This window comes from Bufo gargarizans, chromosome 1 (assembly GCF_014858855.1).
Source record: "Bufo gargarizans isolate SCDJY-AF-19 chromosome 1, ASM1485885v1, whole genome shotgun sequence".
In the NCBI taxonomy this organism is placed as follows: Eukaryota; Metazoa; Chordata; class Amphibia; order Anura; family Bufonidae; genus Bufo; species Bufo gargarizans.
This window is the reverse complement of record NC_058080.1, coordinates 6843540-6865626: the sequence shown is the minus strand read 5'-3', so window position 1 is coordinate 6865626 and position 22087 is coordinate 6843540. Positions and strand designations below refer to the sequence as shown.

General features: G+C 42.9%; 1 protein-coding gene across 1 annotated transcript in view; it reads right to left on the bottom strand.

The window, feature by feature from the left end:
- Nucleotides 1–501: 501 nt before the first annotated feature.
- LOC122938632 (cytosolic beta-glucosidase-like) overlaps nt 502–22087 on the bottom strand; it is a 109051-nt gene continuing 87465 nt past the window's right edge. The window contains exons 4-6 of the mRNA XM_044294288.1: nt 19232–20034; nt 17232–17355; nt 502–822 (exon numbers count right to left, since the gene is read on the bottom strand). Coding sequence (XP_044150223.1) covers nt 623–822; nt 17232–17355; nt 19232–20034 — 1127 coding nt within the window. The 3' untranslated portion in view covers nt 502–622. The remainder of the gene's footprint in view (nt 823–17231; nt 17356–19231; nt 20035–22087) is intronic.

Below are 22087 nucleotides of genomic sequence, written 5' to 3'. Positions count from 1 at the left end.
CTCATCAGCATGTGTTCTCAATAGAGAGGGGGGAGTAAGCTTCTGCCAGACAGCACTGGCAGTGGCTTATCTTTTAGATCAAACGGATCGAACATGTTGAAATCTGACTTGCTCGAACCTTCTTTCCCCCAGCTGTTGGAAACCAGTGAGAGGTCGGAGTGTCCCTCAGTAGGTTTGGTCAACCATCATTTAATGTGTATCGCCTCTTACACCACTTTCTGGGTGACAACACCAGTCACAGCGAGCTAATAGGTTCCTCTGTTCTCACTGATTTCCTGGTAGACCTGTGTTTAGGCAATAGCCCAAACAGATCTAAAGAGTTAAAAGACACATTTAGGAATATATAGCAAGGTATTTTATTGGTTCTTTCCCCCTTTTTTTTCCTTGTAATGTAGTTGGTTCGTGGTACCTGGTATTTGACTGCCGTGTTCATGAAGTCTGAAGTAACTTTCCTTGTATACGGCAGGGGCAAGGAGGCTAGAAATCAATTAGTATGTAAAAAAGAGCTTAGCTCTTACATATTTCTGAAAAAACACTGTTCCATTGAAGATGACACAAGTGTGTTCTCCAGTATCTCCAAAAAACCCAAAAACATCACAATAAGAGGAAGTTGGCACATATTCTATTTATAAATCAATTCATTTCCTTTTACTACTTTGGCATACTCAATAGCAGAAAAGTACGGCGTTCTTGGAAGATTCGGCTGGTTAAAATCCACATGGAACAATCCAAACCGAACACTGTAGCCAGAAATCCATTCAAAGTTGTCAAGTAGGGACCAAGCAAAATAACCTCTAACCTTCACCTCATCTTGTTTGATAGCTGCCAAGAAAACAGATGCAATGTGTTAATGATTATTATTACATACATCAGTACATTTTTCCCAGTTGTAAAATTGAAAAAGGATATAAGTATATAGCATATGGTGAGTAAGTAATGCAAAGCTATGAGTATTTATGATACCCTTTGTATAGTATAATAAAAGCATTATAGTTTTATATTAAATGTAACATTTTATTTAGCGGATTTCTTAGGGCTCTTTCACACCTGCGTTTTTGTCTTCCGGCATAGAGTTCCGTCATCGGGGCTCTATGCCGGAAGAATCCTGATCAGGTTTATCCTAATGCATTCTGAATGGAGAGAAATGCGTTCAGGATGCATCAGGATGTCTTCCGTTCAGGACCGGAACGTTTTTTGGCCAGAGAAAATACCGCAGCATGCTGTGCTTTTTGCTCCGCCCAAAAATCCTGAACACTTGCCGCTAGGCCGGATCCGGAATTAATGTACATTGAAAGGCATTAATCGGGACTTAAGCTAAACGTCGTTTCGGCGCATTACCGGATCTGACGTTTAGCTTTTTCTGAATGGTTACCATGGCTGCCGGGACGCTAAAGTCCTGTTTGCCATGGTAAAGTGTAGTGGGGAGCGGGGGAGCAGTATACTTACCGTCCGTGCGGCTCCCGGGGCGCTTCAGAGTGACGTTAGGGCGCCCCACGCGCATGGATGACGTGATCGCATGGATCCCGTCATCCATGCGCATGGGGCGCTCTGACGTCACTCTGGAGCGCCCCGGGAGCCGCACGGACTGTAAGTATACTGCTCCCCCGCTCCCCGCTCCTACTATGGCAACCAGGACTTTAATAGCGTCCTGGCTGCCATAGTAACACAAAACGCATTTTGAAGACTGATTCGTCTTCAAATGCTTTCAGTTCACTTGCGTTTTTCCGGATCCGGCGTGTAATTCCGGCAAATGGAGTACACGATGGATCCGGACAACGCCAGTGTGAAAGAGCCCTTACTTTTTTTTTATAAAGGTGTAATTTTAGTGGCATTTTTTTCTGGGGGAAACAGTAAACAAGCTTGTTGTCAGACAGCATAATCTTCTATAATAGAGTGAAATGGTTACATTTTTCTACATCTGAATCCAGCAGCATGCCTAAACCACCAGAACAACAAGCTCTTTGCAGACACTGAGCAAGTAGGAATGTTGGGGAGATTTCTGCTGTGAAACCTGCAGAATAGTGAATGCAGCTCTAAACTATACACACAGTGTAACTAAAGCTGCCTGTACAAATTAGATAAATGCCATTTGAACCCGCCAATTTCGGCCGGACCAGACGATCATCTAATATGTATGCATGTATGTCCCCACTAGTGATGAGCAAATCGCTCAAAATTCTAATCGGACTCGATTTGGCTAAATCGGTCAACTGGTCTAAATTAATTCTACCCAAATCGAAAGTACTTCAATTGGCCTGGAAATTTGTGTATGACATGGTCTCTTAGGGTACTTTCATCCTAGCGTTTAAGTTTTCCAGTATTGAGTTCCGTGACCCGTCATAGGGGCTCAATACCGGGAAAAAAATGCTTTAGTTTTGTCCCTATTCATTGTCAATAGGGACAAAACTGAACTGAACAGAACACAATGCTCCAAAATGCATTCCATTCCGTTTAGTTGCGTTCCCAGACCGGAGAACAAAACGCAACATGTTGTAGTTTGCTTTCCGTCCTGAGATGCGGAGCAAGACCAATCCGGCATGACCCCTAATGCAAGTCAATGGGGACGGCTATGTTAAAGATAAAACAACCGGATCCATTCATAACAGATGCAGATGGTTGTATTATCAGTAACGGGAGGGTTTTTTGCTGGACCCTGCCGCATCCAGCAAAAAAGCTAGTGTGAAAGTAGCCTTTGAACTCATATTTTTTCTCTCTTTATTCTCTTTTTTTTTTACTAATCTTTTCAATTTCTCTCACTTTGTCCTCAACATTTGCCTGAATCAAATTGCCAACAAGTCGGATTCTGATACAACTCACATTTTTGGCAGATGTTGAGGGAAAGCTGAGAGATTTCCTGCTGGCAGGTGTCTGGCAGTGGGTTATTCCCCTCTCCCTATTTAAAGGACATGCACGCTCAGCCAAATCGAGCGTACAGATGTAGCCAGCGTTATTTTGTGTTGCGTTAATGCATTAATCCAGTGAAAACATTGGTGGATACATCTGTCAGAAGAAATAGCCGTCCACCGCTATTGGCAACGTATGGCCGCCTTCAGAATCAGTACGAGATAAGTGTTCACACATTTGCAACTTTTTTTGCAAATACATTCTAGATGTAAAATTGTGTTCATGTCGTATAACAAATTATATGATATTTGTAGTTAATGTAATCTTCTCAAGAAAAATGTTTATCCAACAAATAAGAGCACAACTACTCCAAATACTGTAGAAAAAAAACACACATCCAAGTAGAACTTCTATAATCCATCCAAAGAAACCGAGAAAAAAGGCAAAGAAATGTAATAGCGTGATATGCCAATATGATTTATGAAGCACTGAGGCAGTGAAAGTAAAGTAAAAAGCAACCTTTGTGTGCTCAACTTCTCCTTAAAACTGAGTGGAATTTTAAGATAACAGACAGAATGGAATGACTGTGGATCCAAGGAAACTGGAACAAATGCGATAAGCGCTGCTCTTCTTAAGTTTCAAGAACATTCACTCGTACCTGAAGACTATATTAAGAAGAAAAGAGCAGGAGCGAACAGGCGAGATGTATCACACTATTCTTAAGGTGTCTCACTAGCTACACATTACTTAAAGCATTTGAACATGTTGCAAGACCCCCGGCTATAATTACTGTGTGATTTAGAGGATTCGGGAGGTGCTGAAGATGCCATTCAATAAAAGACGTTATCTGGCTGTGACAATGCAGTTACCCTGTCAGGTTAAGTGTACTCCCGACATAGAGGTACGTTAGCCCAAAGGAAGCCAAAAGAGCGTCCCTTTAGTCTCCGTCTGGCATATAAGTATACGTAACACAAAAACGTAACACTAACATACGCTTCTCCTTTACATGGGACACAGTGGGTGACAATGCCACTATGTGGTCTCTGTCAGAATCATCTGCTGGGACGTTATGATGTGAATCGTGTGATGAGAAAAGATCCTCGAGGGCTTGACCAATATGCTCCAGGAATCATCTCAAAGGATAGGTTGCATTCTCCATGGTTTCCATGCCAAGAAAGCATCTGCCATCTCTCCTGACCTGTCTGATCACAATAGTGTTAAAATAATCTGTCAGAGGAACAACCTGCTGGAATTCATCGCATGTGGCACAGCCGGACACGGCCTTTCTCCACTGGAGCCATTTGACTATGATGGGACTCTGTGGGAATCCAACCTGTTCATGGCATCAGTGCATGGTTTCTGCTGGTGCAAGCATAATTTTTTTGGGCCCAGCCGAATCCCGGCATTAGTGTCAGAAAAAGGGCAGATCCCGGCCAGGCCCCATTATGGTCAATAGGGCCAGGCAGTGCTCCGGCCATTTCTGGCTAGGCCGGAGACGATGATGTAATGTTTTGAACGGTAGTGTGAAACCAGCCTTAGGTTACTTTCACACTTGCGTTGTTGTTTCCCGCTATTGAGATGCGGCAGAGGATCTAAATACCGGAAAAATACATTTCCGTTTAGTCCTCATACATTCTGAATGGAAAGAGATCCGTTCAGAAATGCATCAGGATGTCTTCCGTTCCAGCAGCATTCCATTTTGTGACCGGACACCAAACCGCTGCAAGCTGCGGTTTTGTGTCTGGTCATAAAAAGGGATCCGGCACTAAAAACTATGTAGCCTAAAAAAAAAAAAAAAAGATCTGTCACCCATTGACTTTCAATGTCTTTAGTGATGGATTTTTTTTTTCCGTTTTCATTGCACACAACCGCATCCTAACGGAATGGAGGCATCCTGATGTGCAAAATCAAAACGGATCCGTTTAATTCCGGTATGGAGATCCTCTGCCGGATCCCAATACCGGATTTACCAACACAAGTGTGAAAGTAGCCTTAGTAATCAGTTTCACATGAAATAACAATTCTGCAGCATCTTTTCTTAGAATGCTGGGATGTTCCTCTGTTATTCCTCCTGGGATGGTATACAATAGATAGATAAAAGGGTGTTACCGCTTCTATGTTCATAAAGCCTGCCCGTACACAAACTTGACAACATTTCCTAGGAGGAACAACAGAGGGGCAGCCAAAATGCAGAAAATACGCTTTACATCGCTATGACTAATGGTGTGGAGTGCTTCCGAAACACGAAAGCGGTATGAAACAAGATTTTGTGGATGTATCATTGGTATTTCAAAAAAGGATGGACCTTCTTTTACCATGAACCCTGGGTGAATTGTGTCAATTACAAGTTAAACACATCTGGTCAGGACTAAATCTGTGAACTGGGTCGGGAGGTGATGGAGATCTGGTTTTCCATTCATGCATTTCACTCATCAGTCCCTGTCCCCAATGGGACTCGCAGTATTAGGCTACTTTCACACTAGCGTTCGTCGGTCCGCTCGTGAGCTCCGTTTGAAGGGGCTCACGAGCGGACCCGAACGCAGCCGTCCAGCCCTGATGCAGTCTGAATGGAGCGGATCCGCTCAGACTGCATCAGTCTGGCGGCGTTCAGCCTCCGCTCCGCTCGCCTCCGCACGGACAGGCGGACAGCTGAACGCTGCTTGCAGCGTTCGGGTGTCCGCCTGGCCGTGCGGAGGCGTGCGGATCCGTCCAGACTTACAATGTAAGGCTACTTTCACACTTGCACTTGATCGGATCCGTTCTGAACGGATCCGATCATATTAATGCAGACGGAGGCTCCGTTCAGTACGGATCCGTCTGCATTAATAACTTTTAAAAAATTCGCAAGTGCGCAAGTAGCCTGCGCGGATCCGTTCAGACTTTCAATGTAAAGTCAATGGGGGACGGATCCGCTTGAAGATTGAGCCATATGGTGACATCTTCAAGCGGATCCGTTCCCATTGACTTACATTGTAAGTCTGAACGGATCCGCACGCCTCCGCACGGCCAGGCGGACACCCGAACGCTGCAAGCAGCGTTTAGCTGTCCGCCTGTCCGTGCGGAGGCGAGCGGAGCGGAGGCTGAACGCCGCCAGACTGATGCAGTCTGAGCGGATCCGCATCCATTCAGACTGCATCAGGGCTGGACGGAGGCGTTCGGGTCCGCTCGTGAGCCCCTTCAAACGGAGCTCACGAGCGGACCAGCGAACGCTAGTGTGAAAGTAGCCTAAGTCAATGGGGACGGATCCGTTTGAAGATGCCACAATATGGCTCAATCTTCAAGCGGATCCGTCCCCCATTGACTTTACATTGAAAGTCTGGACGGATCCGTACGAGGCTATTTTCACACTTAGCTGTTATATGCTAAAATAATGCAGACGGATCCGTTCTGAACGGAGCCTCCATCTGCATTATTATGATCGGATCCGTTCAGAACGGATCCGATCGAACGCTAGTGTGAAAGTAGCCTTATTCATCAATCTCTAAAGCTAGTTTCACACCTGCGACTGATCCGGCATACAATGCCAGGAATCAGCTGGACAAAAACCATTGCGCACAGAGGTTTTTGTCCGACCGATTCCCAGTATATTTGTCGGGTAGCGGCCAGATCTCTGCCTAGTCAATAGGGTTCATTGGGCAGGCGGGAAAACCAGAGAAAAACTCTCCTTTCATTACCTAATCCGAAGAGCGATCCAGGACTACTGCACAGAACTATGGTCAAACATTTTGGGTTTTGCTAAGCTGATCTGTCTTTCCTTTTTCCATCACCCCCAATGCTATATATATATATATATATATTTGAGTGCTTTAGAGAAAAATGCTCTAAGTGAATGTCTTCCATAATTGATGGGTCTGCTTTGAATGCTACTTCAGATGGCATCAGTAGATTAAAGCCACTTACTGAAGATAATCACCACCATCAGCAGCACAGTTTAAAATATTCCTCAGACTGGAAGATTCCTATAATTCATCCTGGGCTTCCTGGTTCGTTAACCTAAAGCTAGAGATACAGAGCTGCTACAACTCCTGGCAGAAGAGCAGCAAAGAGAAAAAAAGAACACAATAAAACTGATGCATAAGCCATTCAGGATTTGTGAATAGCTTGGTGACAACTCCTGTTGGCACTATAATGGACGCCATGATGTGTTGTCACACAAGACTGGTAAAATGGTAGTAGGGCATATGCCTATGTCATATTACAGCTCCTATAGAAGTCTATGGGACCATAATGTAGTCCCATATATTTTTGTATTTCACATGGAGTGTATACACCACGTTCTGTGGGATACTGTATATGGCGGACAATAGGCTTCATGTCAATATTACATTACTCAACGTGAAAACTAGTAAGGATACTGCTGTTTTCTGGGAAGATTACATAGAAATATTTCTAACTGCTTTTCCAAAAATCTGAAACAATGCAGAACAATGTCTGATAACAGATGGCTTTTATGGAATGTCACAGTGATTGGCTGAGCGAGGCTTTCCTAGTGTTTCCTGTTGTGTCAAGGCAGGACAGGAAGTACAGAGCAGAAGGGACTGCAACAAAGAGGGGGAATCGATGGAGGTGAGTATAACTTGTAGTTTTAGTATGTTTTAGACAGTTTTTATATTTAATTTGCTTTGAAAACCCCTTTAATGTCTCGGCTGTGATAACAATTCTGGAGCATCTATTCTTATGGCTCTATGTTGTGCCATTCCTTTATTATTTCTACTAGAAGTTATAAATGAATTGCTAGCAGTCTGCAGTAAGGGTACAGATGGGAGGTAACCAGTTGGGCAGTTGGGGGGGGTGTACCTGCACAGTCTGCAACTATCCAATCAGTGCTGCCATTGTCAGACTGTGCAGGGACCCCCCCCCCCTTTTTTCCAAAAAATTGGAAAAGTTGTCTTTTGCCAAGATATTTCTCTCACCCAGCATGGGTATATGTAAAATGACACCCCAAAACACATTCCCCAACTTCTCCTGAGTACGGCGATACCAGATGTGTGACACTTTTTTGCAGCCAAGGTGGGCAAAGGGGCACATATTCCAAAGTGCACCTTTCGGATTTCACCGGTCATTTTTTACACATTTTGATTGCAAAGTTCTTCTCACACATTTGGGCCCCTAAATTGCCAGGGCAGTATAACTACGCCACAAGTGACCCCATTTTGGAAAGAAGACACCCCAAGGTATTCCGTGAGGGGCATGGCGAGTTCCTAGAATTTTTTATTTTTTGTCGCAAGTTAGTGGAATATGAGACTTTGTAAGAAAAAAATAAAAATAAAAAATCATCATCATTTTCCGCTAACTTGTGACAAAAAATAAAAAGTTCTATGAACTCACTATGCCCATAAGCGAATACCTTAGGGTGTCTACTTTCCGCAATGGGGTCATTTGTGGGTTTTTTCTACTGTCTGGGCATTGTAGAACCTCAGGAAACATGACAGGTGCTCAGAAAGTCAGAGCTGCTTCAAAAAGCGGAAATTCACATTTTTGTACCATAGTTTGTAAACGCTATAACTTTTACCCAAACCATTTTTTTTTTTTGCCCAAACATTTTTTTTTTATCAAATACATGTAGAACTATAAATTTATCAAAAAATTTATATATGGATGTCGTTTTTTTTGCAAAATTTTACAGCTGAAAGTGAAAAATGTCATTTTTTTGCAAAAAAATCGTTACATTTCGATTAATAACAAAAAAAGTAAAAATGTCAGCAGCAATAAAATACCACCAAATGAAAGCTCTATTAGTGAGAAGAAAAGGAGGTAAAATTCATTTGAGTGGTAAGTTGCATGACCGAGCGATAAACGGTGAAAGTAGTGTAGTGCCGAAGTGTAAAAAGTGCTCTGGTCATGAAGGGGGTTTCAGCTAGCGGGGCTGAAGTGGTTAAAGAGGACCTGTCACCGCTCCTGACATGCCTGTTTTAATAGCTTCATGCATACCCCTTGTGATAACAATTCTGGAGCATCTATTCTTATGGCTCTATGTTGTGCCATTCCTTTATTATTTCTACTAGAAGTTATAAATGAATTGCTAGCAGTCTGCAGTAAGGGTACAGATGGGAGGTAACCAGTTTGGCAGTACGGGGGGGTGTACCTGCACAGTCTGCAACTATCCAATCAGTGCTGCCATTGTCAGACTGTGCAGGGACCCCCCCCCCCCCCAACTAGTTACCACCCCTCTGTACCCTTACTGCAGACTGCTAGCAATTCATCACACCCGACGAAGTATGAATGGGGGCCTAGGGATACAGTTGGTGTATGAGTTGAGTAACACTCCTATATTAATAAAGTTAAAAGTCCAAAATCATGGTGACAGATTCCCTTTAACATGGAGCCGCAGGAACTCTGCATGTTGCCCTACCAGTTTCTATCAGGTGATTTATGTACAGAGCTCTTCTCCCACAGTAACTCAGCTTCTATGGGAGAAAGCTTAGTAAATAAGGCATCTGATGAAAATTGGAGGCATAGGGAGGTAAAGCCCAAAGTCCTTCCATAAACAGAGCTATAATACAGCTAACTGCATGAAGCCATAGACTGGGGCGCGTGAGATTTTGCATTTGGGGGATAATATATCTCTTATTGGGAGTGTCTAATTGGCATGCATAGTCTTACAGGCCCAGCAACGCTCCTCTGGAAATCTGGGAAGAGGGTATACAACTATGTTCTTAGCAAGCTTAGCCTCTAATGCTACCAGATGTAAGGCAGCTATCCTATAAGTCAATGTTTGACCCTTGAAACAGTATGATAACTAAGCCAGCACATCATCTGCAGACAGCTGTTTCGGGGTGATTTTGCATGAAATCTTCTGCAAGTTAGTGGAGTAGTCTATTGCACCCGCTTAGCAGGGGCCTAAACTGGGCGCAGTTCACTGACAAAGCCTTCCAGACTGAGGGGCCATATAGTCATGACTCCTTTCGACATAAGGCCATGCATATATAAAAACATAGAGACAGATTCCCAAACAGGAATGGAGGAGCCGCTGTATCTGGTCCCCTTCTATGAAGACATTCAGAATAGTACTTGCTAGCATGTCGCGCGCGACTTTGGAAGTGCACAAATACTTTGTAAGAAGTTTTCGGGATCATTTAGGGTACTTTCACACTTGCGGCAGAGGACTCCGGCAGGCAGTTCCGTTGCAATCCGGACGCAAACGGATGTATTTGTCAGACAGATCCGGATGCGGATCCGTCTCACAAATGCATTGCAATACTGGATCCATCTTTCCAGTTGTCATCCGTAAAAACAGATCCAGTATTTCTTTCTTTCTCATTTTTAAAGGTCTGTGCATGCAGAAACACTTGGGGCGGGATCCGGCATTAATGCATTTCAATGGAAATGAATGCCGGATCCGGCATTTCGGCAAGTGTTCAGTATTTTTGTCCGGAGAGAAAACTCCAGCATGCTGCGGTATTTTCTCCGTACAAAAAACGTAAGGGGGACTGAACTGATGCATCCTGCACAGAATGCTCTCCATTCAGAATGCATTAGGATAAAACTGATCAGTTCTTTTCCGGTATTGAGCCCCTGTGACGGAACTCAATACCGGAAAACAAAAAACGCTAGTGTGAAAGTACGCTTAGCTGGAGTACGGCAGCCCTGGCGTCTCCTGCCCCTCCAGCGCATTAGCTAAATCCTCCCCAAATTCTGAATTTATTACATTTTAGCTCAGGGGAGTGAAGCATTGAAGCTTCTTGTGACTTAGCACATGGGTTTCAAATGTCTCTTTTTTCGGATGCCAGCTACATGTTCCTGAAAGTAGGAACGGCGTGTGTTTGTGTCTGATTGCAGCAGAGGCTTGTGCCGTACCTTCCACGCATCCCCGGGATGTAAAAGGATTTCATGAGAGATGTGCTTCCGTTTAGAACAAAGCTGTCCTTGCTGCATGCAGAGGAGCTCTCATCCCGCATTTATTACCGTCATTTATATACATTGCCTATGTTAATGAATGGAAAGTTCGGGAAAAAGCTTTTTATTTAAGTGAAGACATTTTTCATATCGGCTTAATCTCCCTTTCCTAGAACAACTTTTGAACAGGTGTACATGCTTAGCATCTAGAAGTCGGGCACATTCTGTAGGAATCTCAAAGACGCCGGCTTTAATCCTTTAGATATAGCACTGGAGACGTGGAAGAACACTGCCCTCTCCAGTCTACGAGGAGGCACGATGGAGATAATTACACGTATCACACTTTCAAAACGATAAGAGTAATGTAATGTTTTAATCCAGAAAAATCTGCAGGGTATCATGCGGTATCTATTCCGACTTTTCCGACAGAGCATGCTGAGATATGCAGTTCCACAACTGACACAATAAAAACATTGGCAGCTGAAAGGCATATGCACACAGTAGTGTCGTTTTTGTGGCTTTTCATGCAGCTTTTGGTGCATTTCCTCACCAAATCAACCCCAAAATCTGGATGTGTTACTTGCAGATTTTGTCGTGGATTCTGTCGCAGATTTGGTCCAGATCTGTACATTGCACAGGGTGAAATCCGCACAAGCAATTGACATAACGCTAATTTCACCGCAGGTCAATTTTATGTGGAACATTTCTGCACCATATACATGACATTTTGAAAATCTCATCTACGTAGCTGGTATTATATCATGTTGTGGATTTTCCACCCAAGAAGCAGCGGAGAAACATTCTGCCCGTCAATGTAACACTGACAGGCAGCGAAAGTATTATGTAAGTGACCAGAAATTGCCTAATGAGACAAAAAAGCGAAATTTAGTTCAAGAAATTTTGAGAACATAAAATCTCCATGCCTCCTCAAAAATATAGATTTTTTTTTAAACATAGAAAAAAAATTAAATATAATAGTATTACAATTATGGCTCGACATGTAACAATTGGGTCTAACCAGAATGGACATACTTGGTACTCGTATGTCTGTTCTAGCCGGATATTGATGACCTACCCTTAGGATAGGTCATGAATATTCTCCTCCCAGAAAACCCTGTTAGACTATCCTGCATATACACAGGCTGTAGGCTTCCACGTGGCCTGCAGCAGGAGGGACTGTCCCCATGTGTCTGCTTTTTTTTTTTTTCTGTTGGAGTTTTTCTGAGATTTTGATACTGATGACCTATCCTCAGGGTAGGTCATCAATATCTGATCAGTGGGGGGCCAACGTTCGGCTCCTGTGAGTGCTGTGGCCTACTCTCAGCTTACCAAGCACAGCGCGGTACATTGTATAGTGGCTGTGGTTGGTATCATGCTCAGCCCCATAGAAGTGAGCACCGATGCCTTCTCAAACAGCTGGATCGGTCAGACCACCACCGATCAGATACTGATGACCTATCAGTATCAAAATCTCTGAAAACCCCTATAAAGGGGCTGTCCAGCCTCGCTCTCTCATCTGATCGGGCATTGCTGCACAGTTGTCTTTCTTGCTGTACAACAGTGTCTCTTCATGACGGATGTTGGACTGGGCTGATTAACCCCTTTAATGCTCAACCCCAGAATAAGAATAAATAACATATAACGTTTTAGGTAAATCGATTTAGCAACTTTTGAATAATTTTTGAGTCATTGGAACAATTTTAAACTTCAAGAAATGGGAACACAATAGAGTTCACCCAGGAACATACTTTTTGTCAGGATCCATTCAGCTTTTCTCAGGCATTTATATTTTTTATCTTCACCATCAGACCAATTTTTACACTTTTATGTCAGTCACTATGACAAAACCTGATATAGATGCAGTGCATCAAGGTAATAGCTAAAGTGCCTAATGGTGACATTAGAGTGTACTTCTCTGTTACAATAAAAAAGGACAATATAAGGTGAAGAAGATGTCCTGGGATTAACAAAAGTGCTTTTATGCATAAGGCATAAACTACATAAGCAGGCTTAGATCAATATCCCATGGTTGTAACATGGACGCACTTCACTCAGCCCTTCAGCAGATCCACTGAGCTAAACTTAAAGGGAACCTGTCACCATGAAAATGCAGTGTAATCTGCAGGCAGCCTGTTATAGAGCAGAAGGAGCTGAGCAGAGCGATATATAGTTTTATGGGGAAAGATTCTGTAAAGCTTGTATTTTATACATTTATATTCCTGCTCATTCTGAGCCTTGAGGTCCAGTAGGCGGTCCTATCAGTGACTGACAACCTTCACTCCTCCCCTGTGTATACAGAGAGAGCTGTCAATCACTGATAGGACCGCCTCCTCATAGAGGGAAGGCTGTCAATCACTGATAGGACCGCCTCCTGGACTTCAAAGCTAAGAATGAGCAGGAATTTAAATAAATGAAATACAAGTTTTACAGAGTCTTTTCCCACAAAACTATATATCAATCTGCTCAGCTCCTTCTGCTGTATAACGTGCTACCTTCAGCCCAGACACCATGTTCAAAGTGACAGGTTCCCTTTAAAGTGGTTATCCCATGAAGAGAAAAAAATAACATATCTTGAGAAATACTAACTATTATTTTAACCATATACATTCAAAAAAACACTGCTCTGTGGTGTAATTTTACACTCAAACTATCTGGAGGCTTTGTCTCTTCCCTTTCAGTGGGTGGACAGCAGCTCATCAGTTACCTGTAACTCCAGAAGTACACTGCAATGAGCTCTCCCCTGCATACACACAGCACCAGAGATTCCAGTAATATATAGCACTATGACATGTAATACACTTTACTTCCTCACTGTTTTCAGAGAGATCTAGCTATGTATTTCTATAAATTTAGAAGTATGGACCCATGTATGAAAGATGTCTACGCCACTTCACTATGAAATCATTATGCCAGCACTGAGGGGAATGGAAGCTACTGAGCATGTGGGTCCACCACTAAATACAGAAGAAGGTGGATCAGAATTTCGGTCACATGAGAAATGGCAGGGAGAGCTACCAAAGAGAAAAATAAAATGCACATGAAAAAACGAGCAATATTTTTATTGCAATATATTTGAAATTGCAAGGTAATGCCTTACGTGGGATAGCCCCTTTAAATCAGCATAGAACTCTTAGCCCAAAATAAAATTGGGGGATTATATTTTAAAACATTGGGCATCTTAACCCAAGTTTTCTCAATCTGATCCATTCATGCAAAGCTGCTACGGGAGGACCACATTGTAAGGAACAGGTTTTGAAGTGGGATTTCAGTTTCAGAAAAAAATGATAGTAATTTGCATAATGGACATTAATACATAAATAGGGAGTCTCTTCTCCCTGCGTCCAGCTCTTTTTAACATGAGGGACATTTATCCAGACGGGCGTTCCTATACACCAGTCTTGATCTCCCTGCGTTGGAGTGAGATGCGCCTTATTTATTAGGAGGCAGAAACCTCTTGATAAAGTAGGCTACTTTCACACTGGCGTTTTGGCTTTCCGTTTGTGAGATGCGTTCAGGGCTCTCACAAGCGGTCCAAAACGGATCAGTTTTGCCCTAATGCATTCTGAATGGAAAAGGATCCGCTCAGAATGCATCAGTTTGCCTCCGTTATATCTCAATTACGCTTTGGAGGCGGACACCAAAACGCTGCCTGCAGCGTTTTGGTGTCCGTCTGACGAAACTGAGCCAATGTAAGTCAATGGGGACGGATCCGTTTTCTATGACACAGATCCATTCTGAACGGATGCAGACGTTTGTATTATCTGAATGGATCCGTCTGTGCAGATCCATGACGGATACGCACCAAACGCGAGTATGAAAGTAGCCATAGTTGCATCTCTGGCTCTCCACGCAGCAGAAACTGAAGTCTACACTGGCTAGGAGCTGGAGTAGACTTCAGCTAAGGGAGCATTCACACGACCGTATAAATGGATCCGCATCCGTTCCGTTCCTAAAATTTATTTCAATGGGTCCGCAAAAGATGCGACCAGCACTCCGTGTGCTGTCCGCATCCGTTGTTTCGTTCCGTGGTCCCGCAAAAAAGATAGTCCGGTTGCAGACAAGAATAGGCATTCTCTCTATAGCGCAACGCACACAGCCGGTATCCGTGTTTTGCAATTTGCAGACCGCAAAACACTTACGGTCATGTGAATGCTCCCTTAAACTTACACCACTTTCTGGCACAAGTTATAGTAAATCCGGCAGGCCTCACTAAGACCGCCAACTCCTGTTGGGCCCCACCACTTCTCTTATAACTTTAGAAAAGTGGCAATAAGCTTAAATAGTTGCAAATTAGAGTGCACATATGCCATGCTCCAAAATTTGTGACTTTTTTATGCCGCAATAATGGCGTAAAACCTCTATGTTTTCTCTGAAATGTCACAATGTTTCAGTGTAATACTCAGCTCTTTGTAAGGTTAGGTTCTGTTGGTTTGTCATGCTGTCCATAAATAGGTTCCCTGGTCATGCGATGTCCACATAGGTACAGTACAGTTATTGAGCGTGGTATAGTTTGTGGTGTGTTACCCTGCTGTGTTTATTATATTAGGCCTCTTTCACACTTGCGTTGTCCGGATCCGTCGTGTACTCTATTTGCCGGAATTACACGCGGGATCCGGAAAAACGCAAGTAAACTGAAAGCATTTGAAGACGGATCAGTTTTCAAAATGCGTTCAGTGTTACTATGGCAGCCAGGACGCTATTAAAGTCTTGGTTGCCATAGTAGTAGTGGGGAGTGGTATACTTACAGTCCATGCGGCTCCCGGGGCGCTTCAGAATGACGTCAGAGCGCCCCATGCGCATGGATGACGTGCCATGCGATCACGTCATCCATGCGTGTGGGGCGCCCTGACGTCACTCTGAAGCGCCCCGGGAGCCGCACGGACGGTAAGTATACTGCTCCCCCGCTCCCCGCTACACTTTACCATGGCTGCCAAGACTTTAGCGTCTGGTAACCATTCTGAAAAAGCTAAACGTCGGATCCGGTAATGCGCCAAAACGACGTTTAGCTTAAGGCCGGATCCGGATTAATGCCTTTCAATGGGCATTAATTCCGGATCCGGCCTTGCGGCCTTGCGGCATGCTGCGGTATTTTCTCCGGCCATAAAACGTTCCGGTCCTGAACTGAAGACATCCTGATGCATCCTGAACGGATTTCTCTCCATTCAGAATGCATGGGGATAATCCTGATCAGGATTCTTCCGGCATAGAGCCCGGACGACGGAACTCTATGCCGGAAGAAAAGAACGCAAGTGTGAAAGAGCCCTTAAGCAATAAGCTATGTTGCACTTTTAGCACATATGTTACATTGTTTCTTTATGGTAATACTGTTATTGGTATACTGTTCTGTTATTCTTGTAATGTCTACAGCTATTGAGCTGTGTTCTGCAATGTGTGTCCATCACATGAACGGAAGATGTAAACAGGGAAGATTCATATTAACAGGTTGTCTGACCCCCAATACCAATTTTAGTTATGGACTCGAAAGTGTTTACCTTAAGGAAAAAAAAGGCACTCACCTATTCCGTGGTGCTCTCTCCTGAGCTGAGGCTCTCGTAAATGTTCCTTCTGGTCACTGGCAGACCAAAAGTGTGATGTCTCGTTCATTTACTGGCCTTGGTGGTAACAGGTCTCCAAGCGGTATGTGACCACAATGACAACCACACATCACCACTGAGGCCAGTGTATGGATGCAATGGTGCAGGTGACCCCGGACCAGACATAAGACTTCCGGTCTGCCAGTGGAGTGAGCTGCAGTGAGAGAGAAGTAGAGAGACAGACACGCACAGATACTGCTGGAGCTAATACTAAGAATAGCAAGTTATATTTCAACCCAAGTGTTTTATTCACATCAATTGTGTTTAGTATTTCTCTACAATGTCCTATATGGTGCTTCTGAGTGAGTAAGAGCATTAGAGAGCAGAATCTCCAATCTCCATGTGTAGTCTATGGGAGACATCAGATCCCTAGTCTCCACCCAGCAGCTCAGGGACAAATGAGCCTGCTAAAAAAGAAAGGAGCTAAAAATGCAAAACACAAGTTATATAATGGAACATGTTATTCCTCATGTACATACACATGGCAGATTATTCTGTAAAATTATTCGAAAGTTTAGGCATGTTTTAGTCATATGTACCCATAAATAGTACCAATAAAAACTACAGCTAGTTATGCAAAAAACGCCCTCACACAGCTATAGCAACAGAACAATAAAACCCCAAAAAACAATAGTAGGATAGCATTGTAATCCATTCCACCCAATATATAATAAAATGGTGCTCTTAAAAATGACAACTCTTTGTGTGAAAAACATAAATGTAGATGGAAAATTTTAAAAGTTATGGTCTTGGAAGAAGGGAGGAAAAAAAATGGACATTGCTGCCATACTTGTCTTGGTCAAGATGGGGTTAATCAGTGTGATAAGTAAAGCAATATGACATGCAGATATCCTCCACATCACAGCAATATTACTTCAGTCTTCAGGCATATATACAGTCCTACTATTACACAATATACTTTCCCTTGTGAACCCATATATTATGAACAAGTCTCACCTTTCAGAACTTCTCCCAAAGTTTCTTGAAAGTATCCCCATCTGTGTGTGTCTTGGAGGACTGGAGGGTCATTCTGAGCAAATCCATTCTCGGTGATGTAGATATCTGGGTCACCAAACTTGTCCTACGAAGATACATAAGGACCATGAGTAGCTAATGGACTTTATCATCAGTAATATCTGTGTGGTGAGATTTGTGAGGGATTCAGGCATCAATATTGGTTGAAAAACATCAAATGTTGTGTAGTACGTAGTTGCATGCTATAGTTTATGTTGTTGTAGTCTTGTAGCTACAGTATAGTAGTGCAGTGAAGCCGCCATCCAATTGAGAAGACCTCCAGTGATCGAGAAAAAATTTTCTCTGGCAGGTTTTCAATGCCTTATATCCCAAATATATTGGTGCTCAGTCTTGAGTGGACCAGCTCTCCAGAAGGCTATTTTTCCAAGCAATTTGGAAGTTTTATTATTTTTATACCATTGCATGCAAAGGTTTTTGTATATGAAACCCAGCATTTATGCTGGAAAGCAGTCGGATCACCGCTGGCCTCATTACAGTCAATGGGGATCCGGCGGTGAAGTAGAATATGGCAATGCTGGATCCAAGATCAGGGCGGCTGAGGTGAATGTAGCCCTACTTACAGATAGTCCATCTTTAAGATGGATCATCAATATCAGATGGGACCAAATCTCACGCCTCTGCAGAACAGCAGTTTTCAGAAGCTTCAGAGCTGGAACAGGAACCTGAACTACACATTCCTGTTCACAATGCAATTGCCATGCCTGGACAGCTTAAGGTCCTCTGTAGTTCTGGTGCCTAGTTCTAGCGTCGGAGGTTCTGAAAAGAGCTGACCAGCAGGGGTGCCAGTAGTTGCACCCCCCACCAATCTGATATTGATAACCTATGCTAAGGACAGGTCATCAATACTTGAGTCACAAAAATCACTTTTAATACATAAAGGGAATCAGCAAGGTAAAAGAGGAGAGAATATTTAAAAGAAGAAAAACTGCTACAAGAGGACATAGTTTTAAATTAGAGGGGCAAAGGTTTAAAAGTAATATCAGGAAGTATTACTTTACTGAGAGAGTAGTGGATGCATGGAATAGCCTTCCTGCAGAAGTGGTAGCTGCAAATACAGTGAAGGAGTTTAAGCATGCATGGGATAGGCATAAGGCTATCCTTCATATAAGATAGGGCCAGGGGCTATCCATAGTATTCAGTATATTGGGCAGACTAGATGGGCCAAATGGTTCTTATCTGCCGACACATTCTATGTTTCTATGTTTCTATGATTAGATTAGTCATCTAGAATACTTAATGTGAAAAAAATGTTTTAATATGTCTACAGGCCTTGGTGATCAGATGAAAACACTTCTTGTTCTGATCTCTTACAGGTTCACAGGGAAGTCATAGCAGATGGGCTCACAACTTGTATCCTAGGTTCTCACAAGAGACAAGCTGCCACCAGGAGGCCCTGACACCGGCGGACTCCCCTCTCCCCATCAGACAATTTGAGCTTGCTTGTGTACGTGGGAATCGGCAACAGCTATCTAACTTATATTGCGACTTTAAAGAGCATCTATCATCAGGATAAACCCTATTAAACCAGGCACAATGCGTGGTAGGGTTCATCCTGATGAGTAAAAGGATACCTTCTTTATGTATCTCAGTTGCACAGATGTATCCAGTTTAATGATAGATAAATTAGGTCTTTGGTGTACCGAGGGATGGGGCTAAGCCCCTCGGTGCACCAGGGCCCCTCCATGCTGCACCTTTTACTACCCCAACTGTCCAATTGATTGACAGGGCCAGACATCTTACCTAGCCATGGCATCTTACATCTTTCTTCTAGATGGATGGTTCATACATACTTAGCTAGTATTATAATATTACCCAAGGCCAGTACCTGATGCTTCAGTTAAATGATCTAATATTGTACAATACTCATGTATAACTGGTGTTGTCTTTTATTCTATATATTACCAGTAGAAGAAACTCCATACCTTTATATAAGCCAACAGTTTACGTATGCCCCAAGGAACAACAGCAAGCCATTCCACTCCAGCTTCAACCCATTCAGGATCCTTTATTCCTTCTGCTCCCATGTCGGAGCTATAACTTGGTCCACTTTGCTTTACATTGAGAGGTTTGACTTTTCGAGTAGTATAATAGTTTAGGCAGAAGAAATCGGCTGAGCCTCTTATCATGTTTTTTTCTTCATCTGTGAATTCTGGAAGTCTAGATGTCAGCAATCCTTGTTCTTGACTCTTTCTGGAAATCTCCAATTTCATCACTGCAGGATAATCCCCATCAACGAAGATAGGCTTTGCAAACCAATCGAGCTCAAACATTAAATATCTCTCACGTGCTTCTTGATCATCCCTAGAATTAGGATCCAAAGGCTCAGCCCAATCAGAATTCAGAGCAATGGAGACAAATCCTTTTTGCTTTTCTTTGAAAATGGTGGTGTAGGCATGCCATGCTTTGGCATGGGCTATGATCATGTTGTGAGCTGACTGATATGCACCAAAGCCTGGTTCCTTTTTTCCTGGGGCAATTATGCCCAGCTCATAGCCAAGCCTGGCAACCATAATTGGCTCATTAATAGTAATCCAGAATTTAACTCTGTCGCCAAAGGTAGAGAAGCAAAACTTAGCATATTGCTCAAAGACCTCTGTCGTCTTCTCCGATTTCCATCCACCTTGATCCTCTATGGCTTGAGGCATGTCAAAATGATAGAGCGTCACCAGTGGAGTTACATTCATGGCAAGGAGACTGTTGATCAACTTGTTATAATAATCAACCCCTGACAAAATGATAGCAATATGTTAATACATGATGCAACATCATGGCATAACAATCATACCACTATTTTCAGAAATTCTATGTTGGTAAATAAAAAAATAAAAAGTAGACAGTTTACCAGATAAGGGTATTATTCAACATGTCTCATAAATGGCCCTACTGACTCTATCCTACGAGTGATACATGGTGGCTCAGTATGACATTATTGGGTCATGCATAAGTTCAGAGTAAGCAGAGTTGGCCACGTTGGCTATTTTTTTAAAACCTTTAGTCTCACTAAAATCCATTGCTTTGTTGTTTTTCTATATGACTCTACTATGTTCACATTTTTCAGATCCAGTCAAGTCCTGTCCTGTATATCAATACTCACAAACACCCTGACTAAGGGAAGCATCTTATAGAAGGACAACTTATAAAAGGAGCTGCCAAGATTATTCACACCTCCATTACTCTTCCACAAATATGTTGTCTTTGGCATCAACCATTGCAGATAGGTGCAATGACTGAAGAGCTAAATGAAGTTCGATCAAGCACATGGTGTGTCATAGGATGTTCCTTCTTAACAAGCTAGTTTGTTAAATGTCTCTAGTGCTAGAGTCACCCATTGTAATCGTATGTGACTTTCAAGGAGACTGAAAGTAAGGCTATCCACATGAAATAAAAGGGCTTAGCCAACAGCCATCTCTCCCAAGCCCCCATACACTGTTCAGCTCGGCTGGAGCTTGCATGTTTTCTGAAAGTGGAGAGAGGAGAAAGCCACTGCCACACACCTCTGTCAGTGGCTTATATTCCTGAGAAAAAAAATGATTGGGCACGTTGAAATCCAGCAACCCGATTCTTATCACCCCTGACATCTGCCGTCTAGGTTGCCTCATAAACATTACACATTAGATGGTGAGTTCATCTGATGTATATAAAACAAATCAGTTCTTCATAAATGTACATAAAACAAATCAAATCCCAAATGATTAGTCCTGAATTGATCTGTTTTATATACAATTCAATTATGGGATTTGTCATATTTCATGATTTTCATGTTGTTCTTTGATGCTACTTGTCTCTTCATTATTTTGTACTCATCATCTAGATTACAGCATGCCTAGAGAGAGGACATTTATTATATACGTTGTCTCCAACTTTTGCTCCATAGGTACTGAGAGCATCGTCAGTGCACTTGGCATCCAGTTTTATCCATAGTCTGTGTGGTGAGCTACTAATATATTAACTGAACGAGAGCAGAGGACAGCCACTACACAGTGGACAGCGCCTTCTGCATCTAATACAGTTTCAAGTGCCAGTGGCCGGGACACCCCCTTTAAATCCAGTGAGCCCCCTTTGTTACTGAATATATGCAGAAGAAGGCAGCTCTTATTGCTCTTCAGGGCAACCTGACTCATGACTAACTAGGCAGATATGATGTATTCATGGATCGCTAGATATATGTGCCATACAGGATTCTGAAAAAGCTGTGTAACACCCTCTGTGGGAGCTGTAATGGCAGCCATTTTGGTTGTCAACCAGATTCCAAAATTAGAGTAGAGTAGATGCTCCAAAACTGTTATTACAAGGGAGATGCAAATAGTTACTAAAATAGACATGTCAGAAAAGGTGATAGGTTCTCTTTAAGGAGGACCTTTCACCACTCCTGACATGTCTGTTTTAATAGCTTCATGCATTCCCCATGTAATAACAATTCTGGAGCCTCTATTCGTATGGCTCTATGTGGTGCCATTCCTTTATTATTTCTACTAGAAGTTATAAATGAATTGCTAGCAGTCTGCAGTAAGGGTACAGAGGGGTGGTAACCAGTTGGGGGTCTACCTGCACAGTCTGACAATGGCAGCACTGAATGGATAGAGTGAGTATGTGCAAGGTCACACCCCCTACTGGTTACCTCCCATCTGTTCCCTTACTGCAGACTGCTAGCAATTCATTCATAACTTCTAGTAGAAATAATAAAGGAATGGAGCAACATAGAGACATAAGAATAGATGCTCCGGAATTGTTCTTACATGGGGAATGCAGGAAGCTATTAAACAGTCAGGAGCGGTGAA